General features: G+C 41.6%; 1 protein-coding gene across 1 annotated transcript in view; it reads right to left on the bottom strand.

Annotated features, from left to right (window-relative positions):
* Positions 1-882: 882 nt before the first annotated feature.
* The window catches only part of vash1 (vasohibin 1), a 19,906-nt gene continuing 13,044 nt past the window's right edge, over positions 883-7,744 (bottom strand). Inside the window, exons 9-10 of the mRNA XM_063183424.1 lie at positions 4,441-4,544; positions 883-2,722 (exon numbers count right to left, since the gene is read on the bottom strand). Of these exons, the coding sequence (XP_063039494.1) occupies positions 2,650-2,722; positions 4,441-4,544 (177 nt within the window). The 3' untranslated portion in view covers positions 883-2,649. The remainder of the gene's footprint in view (positions 2,723-4,440; positions 4,545-7,744) is intronic.

The following is a 7,744-nucleotide window of genomic DNA, read 5'->3' as shown; positions in this document are numbered from 1 at the left end:
TGCACGCACCCCAGTTTAGGAAACCCTGCTCTAACTGATTGATTACTGAGCATAACTACTCCACCTTCACACAGGAAACAATATATTCACCATCCAGGCTCTAAATTAACACCAGCCTAACAGCCAAATACTGGTGGAAATCTGTTTGGCTGGTAGAGAGAAGACTTACTTACAAGCCACTTCCACCCATTAGTGAGTGTGTTTAGTAAGATAGGGTGACCTCCCCCAGAAAATGTTGTATTTTTTAGATGCAATTTCCTGCATTCTAATCAATTTTAGGGGGAGGAATGACAAATCGCAACTGACTCCTTCAGACTTTCTATACAAGCGCTGGCTGCCATTAATTGTGGCAGGTAATGTAATCTTTTCCATATGTTTTCCCTGATAGACATGTAGCGCAATGTAGCGGGTGGCCAAAACCGGGACATGTTTGTGTCCCGACAGAGTTTGCTCGGGACCTGGGACACACAACTCAAAACCTGGACTGTCCCGGTTAAACCGGGACGTCTAATTACTTATTATTAAGATAAAACATCTACTAGCCATTTTGGCTGGTGATGAAGAGTTAATTTAGGGCCCCGTTCACCATAATTCCACATAGCAAATGTTGGTTACCGTACATTTCTGATTGTCTCCCTTCTCCACTCCACTGACAAATCTTTAACTGATTTAGGCTACATCGGAGCCATATACCCTGAAACCCATCTCATTCCTCATTCGCAATCTGTGATGTGTAGTCGACAAAATCTTCAATGTGTGTGTGCGTGTGTGATGCGGTTGTACTGACAGTGGTTTTAGACAGATACATACTGATGGTTACAGACTGATACTTCGCTGGCTCAGTCTAATGTTGATGACAGACTTCAAGAATTTCAAGTGAAAACATTTTTTACATTTTACAAAAAGAAACATTTTCATGGTCTCATCATGATTTTACAAGCAAATGAAATTAGAAAGTCAAGGCATTTAATTAAAACCCTTAAAGCCACCAGTCTACAGATAATACATCACTTGTTCTCTTGCCCTTCACATTAACCACCTATCATCTATTCTAGAAGGCTACTTTCAACTGCGAAGCATTTAGTATAAAAGGCTACATTTCAGTAAACATCCGTTCAGTTCACTGGACAGATTGACATCAAAACAATAAAAAATGAGTCAGATCAGATGGACCTTTGTGGAGTTTAGACATGTACTGAATGATTTGTTTTGATAATATTATACTGTAGTTTCTCCCTGTCAGAGCTGCAACTCAATAAGCTTTAGTAGTGCTTTCACCAACTTGGCAGAGGATACGATAGCATTGCACTCTGCTGGAGTGGCTAATGAAATGTCTGAATGGACGCAAACAAGCCTTTTGATCAGGTGGATTTGCGTAATGCGATGACTGACTGACTGCTTAATAAGTAGTCGCTCACAAAGCCGTACGGTACATTAAAAAGAGTTTACTGAATGCAGAATTTCAGTCAGACGTGCTAAGAAGCATTGCATTGCACTGGAGGGATGGAGAGAGGCAAAAATGTTTTCAAGTAGCACTGGCAACGAGTATACAGGTGTACAATAACTATTGAAGCATATTTGGATTCCCACAGCGTCGTTGGCTTATACTACTACAAAGCTGGTTCAGGAGTAAACCAGGTGACGTTAAGAGCCAGGTACGGTAAATTAAACTCCAGGCTCTGCTATTAGATGATTTACCTCTTAACTTAACCTGGTTCACTCCTGAACCAGCTTTGTAGTATACATAGGCCTCTGAGGGGTGAGTCTTCAGTCATAACTGCCAAGCATGGGAGTGTAGGTAGGGTAGGTAGGCAGGTAGGTAGGTAGGTATTCATGACGGATGGACGGACGGACAGGAGAGGGGGGATCCTAACAATGATTTAAAAGGCACTTGGGATCTGATATAGTAGAAACACCTCCAAAAAAGTTGGAAGGCGTCTGAACGAGACTAAAGGCTACGTACAGTACAACGATATGTCAAAGGAGTTTAGAGTTTATGAGAGGTACTGCACTGGGAAAAGGGGAGGAGTGCCGCACACTCCCGAGTTGCATACACAAGTTTTTAATGTGACAACGTTTCGGCCTGTCGGCCTTCCTCAGGTCACGTCAGTGGTTCCAAAAAACTTGTTTATGCAACTCAGGAGTGTGCGGCACTTCTCTCCTCATGCAGGTACTGCACTGGGAACACTTGCGGCGGTCGACAGAGCTGAGCGGGACGGAGTGGTGTAGAGCGGAGTCGTTCTGGCATCTCTGGGTATAGCAGAGGTCATGCAGAGGAGAGCCTTGAAGCAGCATGACTCTTAACATCAACGTCTGACGCCGCCAGACTTCACTTACGATATCATCACTCGAACCCTGTTCATTGTTTAAAAAAAAAAAAAACACACATTTTTGCTGTTTGTTCACTTGTGTCTTGTGAGTAGTCTTGTGACGACGGTCAGTCGGGTCGGTTGACCAAAATACTTGGTTAACGGAGTAAAAATGCAATAGTTTTATCAACTGTACAATTGACTTTTGTAACAAAAACGTAGAAAAAATGTTGTCAGTGGTATCATCTTCTTCTTGTAGCCAGGAGGGAGCGAGTTCTTCACACTACACTCGGATCTGGTATCATCTTCTGGTAACAAGGAGGGAGGCGCACTCTCCACACTACACGCGGATCTGGTAGCCATTCAGGTCGGACGGAGGCTTGGGCTCCATACTCTTCTTGTCTCCAGAAGGCCTGCAAAAGCAACACACAGCACAACATTTTTTTTTTATTTTATTTTTTTTTTGGGGGGGGGTGGGGGTGGGGGTGGGGGTATTGCCTTTATTTGACAGGATAGTGAAGGTTAGTGGTGTGCATTGGCACTGCCGTCACGATTTGATTCGATTACGATTCGAGAGGTTTCGATTCGATTAAATTCTATGCGATTCCATCCGATTCAATTCTACAATGCATTGCAATGCATTACATTTCTACTGAAAGCAAAGCAAATGTTTCATCAGTCATGATGAGGCAATACAAGTAGTCAGATACTGAGCAACAATTTCCACAGCAATGTTGATTGCAATGTATCAGTCTTGCAATGCTTTGAAGTGCTTTTATTTAATTTAACATTCATTTGCTCCCGAAATATCCACGGAAGTAATTGAAACTTTAAAAAAAATTGCTGCATTGATTCTGGAACTTGCCGCATTGAGTTGGATCGTCCATGCCCCGCATTGGATTATTGTTGACACCGCTAGTGAAGGTAGTGACAGGAAGTGAGTGGGCAGAGAGAGATGGGGAAGGGTTGGCAAAGGACGCAGGCCGGTAGTCAAACCCGCGTCGGAAACATAGAAAACCAGTACCAATCCATTTGCGCCACGGTAGAGCCCCACAGCACAACATTAATAACTAGATACTATTAATATTAACTATTAACTATTAATAAAGCGCTCAGAAAGCGCACCCCCACCCTTTGGTGGACAGAAACATACATGCACCGTAACAAAACTGTCATGTCATGTCAGACAATTGTAGAGGATTCTCTGTGTCATACATTAATCTAAGCATCATTTCAACATCATGACACTAATACTGACTTTTGTCACAAGGTGGCAGTAAGTAACAGGAAATGTTCCAAATCCATGAAGTCAGTGGCCAGCCGTGGTTTAGAAGGTGGCCTTAGGATCAGAGGGTTGCACGTTCGAATCCCACCCTTACCTCTCTACACTTCCATCCATGGCTGAAGTGCCCTTGAGCAAGGCACCTGAACCCATAATGTGGCCTGTAACCAATACCCTGTAAGTCGCTTTGGATAATATTGTCAGCTAAGTAATGTAATGTAATGAATTACTGTTGTTTAGTTAAGAAAATGAGCACTCCAAGCTCTTCTACTAGATAATTTACCACCTCCTCAAGGTTACCTGTACCTGATTCACTACTGTGCCAGGCCATTGTAATACAGGGACTGTAACCAATACCCCGTAAACAATGGTAAGTTGCTTTGGATAAAAGCGTCAGCTAAGTGTGATGTTAGGGATGCACGATGTATCGGCCAGATGTATTGGTATAGGTTGATATTTGACATTTCTCAACACATCGGACATCGGTCCGATGGGTAAAACTGGGCCGATGTTAACGCCAATGTATTTTTTTTATATGTTACGGTTCTGAGAGATTGGACTTGAAGGTGACTTTCATTGTTTGTCTTCTAGTTTGCCTCTATTTTTTATCTAATTTTATCACAGGGGGTTAAAAAATATTTTTGGAAATAAGAGGACTTTCAAAAAATCAGTTTGTTTGCATCATTGTCAGTCTGTATTAAATGTTATCTCTTTAAAAAAAAAAAAAACATTGGTATCGGTTAATATCGGTTATCGGCCAAAACCGCAATATCAATATCGGATATCGGTATCGGCCGAAATTTTCGTGCATCCCTATGTGATGTAATGTAATGTAAAAAGGTAGCCTACCGTCTGTCGCTGCGGCTGTTCCGGCGCATGGGGCTGCCAGGGTTGCGTAGTGGTGAGCCGGTCTTGCGATCTTTGGTGGGAGATGACGGGGCGGCCTTCCCGATCTGGAACAAACAAAGGAAGCATCTGCAGTCAAGCCAGAGCCACACTCCCTGACAGATATACTACAGTGTCAATGGTCCCTCATCACTCCCTCATCACGAACCAGTAAAGCCATATTTAGCGGAATAGCATGACACACAGACAGGCAGATGTTCTGGCCGGGCTTAAGCCATCCTCAGTGTCTGCTGGCCGGGCTTAAGCCATCCTCAGTGTCTGCTGGCCGGGCTTAAGCCATCCTCAGTGTCTGTCTGACTGTCTATGCCAGGGGTTCCCAAACATTGTACATTTCAATGTGGTTCGCGCACGCCCTGAGCGAATATTTCGGTGTGCTGATGGCCGCGCAAGTAGGCCTATGCATTCACTGCTCATTCACTGCATATTATGCACAGCACATTCACTGCTCATTCACTGCATATTATGCACAGTCGTTTTTGGGGAATCTTCTCTTCCAATAGTCTTGGAAGTAAACTACACTTCAGATGGACCCGTAATGTTCATTAATGCTAAAAACTCACATATCCGCCATTGCTTTATTCAGCTCGCGCACCCCCTTATGGCAGGCCGCGCACCCCCAGGGGTGCACGCACCCCAGTTTGGGAAACCCTGGTCTATGCCACGCTTTCTCACTAAATAATAATGAAATAGAACTGTAGAAGAGATCTTCTCTGCATCACATATACTGATCGAGTTGGGCACACTTCTTCAAAAAAGAAATGGGAGAAGAATACCTGTTAAGTAATAATTAAGTAATAAGCACCTCAGACGACTTTTGACTTTGACTTTATAACTTTTTTATTATTGCCGTGTCTATTATTTATTATTCCCCCCTGGTCTTATATTTCACAAAAGACAAAGCTAAGTATGTAAATGAATGCAAGAGCATTAGCATACAGCTGCTTAGCAAGGCCACCATGTCTCCCAGTTTAACCCATTGTGTCCTGGAGCGACATATACGCTGCATTCAAGTTCTTGAGATTTGAGCTGTTTTATTAAAAAATGTGGGTATGTTAGAGCGGAATGAACACAATCTAGTGCACAATGAAGGTCCTAGCTTTTAAATACAACTTATTTCATGTTTTTATGTGCTTCGGAGGCTGAGATATTTAGGTTTTAATAGCCAGAGGGCACCCTTTCCCAAAAAGGGCTTAGGACAAAATTGGTTAAGAGGCCAGAGAGTCTGATCTCCAATTGGGCCTATTCTTGATTTTACTTACAAACGTGCAAAGATAGTGTTTAAAAGCAATACTCTTTTTAAAACCAGTAAAACTATATTTTTTTCCACTTTTCTTTTTACTTTTTTTAAAAGAAGAAATTTAACACAAAACAGTGTGACTGTGAAATTAAAAATGAAAATATTATATCAGCAATCTGCTGCACAGCAAGACAAAAGTGTGTGTCCTTTAAGTACCCTGTGTTCTGAAAGTAATTTATTTTTGCACATTCAGCGTTTAATTTCTTATTTTTTTTCTAATGTAATGCGTATACATGAATATAAATGAGTTAATTCAACAAAACAGTGGGTATTTTATAATCTTAGCACAGCGACTTCACTGAGTCACATTTGTGATGTATGGACTGTGTATGTCAAGTCAAGTCAAGTGTACTTTATTGTCAAAAATCTATTTAACAGGGTTAGCACAGAAGTATGAAATTGCATTTGACCAGTCTCCAATGTGCAGTTTACACACACACACAAACAAATTAACATACGTGTACTGATACATAGGGAGGGCGGTGTGGATGGTATAATACTGTAAGCTGTATTTTTTTCACCAAGGTATGGATTTTGTGCCATACCGTTCCACAGCAATAGCGTATTGCGTCCTGTAGATAGATGGCAGTAATACAAAGTTTTGAACATCTGCCCCACTGCCTCGTAGAGCTGTAGTTGTAGAAAAAGATCGACAACAGCAGCACAAGTATTTCCTTTAAATAGGCTTCAAAATGTAAAATGTATAGTTAGTGTAGTGAAATATTGTTTTAAATTGTATGTGATGTCAACACATTTCGATTCTGGACTCCACAATTTCCCTTATAGGGTGTATGAATGACAAGCAAGTTAACAAGCTAACAGCCCAAGTCATTCATGTCAATGCTGGTGTCTGACAACCAAAAATGTGCTAGTTCTACACGCTATATGAGTGTGCTGTGTATAATGTGTTCCTGTGCAGGACATTTCAGAATTTGTAGTACCTGTAGACCGTTTGAAGCATTTACAGTTCATTGCTAAACATATAAATACATTTCCAGCTTTATTATGTAATAGAGCTTTTCTACTACTCCTCTGCCTGCCCTACTCTAAGGCCTGTCACCTGTCAGCTTATGTTATTATCATGCACATGGCTGCTGCAGTGGAAGGAGAATAGGGCACCACTTACTTCCACTACAGCAGAGATCTCTATTGCACATCCCAAAATGCTTACTACTCTCACAGCGTTTTCTTTCACAAATCTGTCCTTTTTTAAATTAGTCTCCAGAAATGTCCTTATAAAAAGACGTTGCATGAATTTTAATGAAAAATAAAAATGTTGAAATGGCTAGAAATAAAAATACTGCAGAGTATCTGCGACGGTGTATTGCTAACATGTGTTCCCTGTAGATAAGCCACGCCCATGTGGAGACCATGCTGCACAGCTGGTGCAATTTAGAAAGATTAATTTATAAGCAGCATTGCTCAGGAAAATACGGTATTAGATTAAAAAATATAAGCTCCTCAAAGGAATAAAAACAAACCCGATCCAAAAAAATGCACTCCTGAGTCCTTGTCATCCACAGCTTGGTAACTCGGCTACTCATGCTGCTTGACATGCAGAGGGCTGGCTGTACAGCATTAGGAAATATTGCCCTACAAAGCCAGTGCACTAACAACATATTTTGTCACAATTGAGTTTAGACTGAAAATAGTCCTCATGACATCTCCTTTATCTTGTGACAAAGCCTTACTGTGAAAATGTGTCCCATTTCAGAGCTACTCCTATGCCAGATTTGCAGTAATTACAACATCCAACCTACCAATACTTTGAAGGCCCTTTTTTCAGTATCGATGTTGTCGTAGTTGCTGCACTTTGCCTTTATAGGGCATAATCGTTTGCTACCAGAGCTGTGTGATCCTCTATGTTTGTTTGCCCGTTGCCAGAATTACACAAAGCCTACCGATTGGATTAATACATAATATCCAGAAAAGAAGGCCCCTGACCTCTAG

This window comes from Engraulis encrasicolus, chromosome 19, assembly GCF_034702125.1.
Source record: "Engraulis encrasicolus isolate BLACKSEA-1 chromosome 19, IST_EnEncr_1.0, whole genome shotgun sequence".
In the NCBI taxonomy this organism is placed as follows: Eukaryota; Metazoa; Chordata; class Actinopteri; order Clupeiformes; family Engraulidae; genus Engraulis; species Engraulis encrasicolus.
This window is presented reverse-complemented; position numbering and strand designations above follow the sequence as displayed.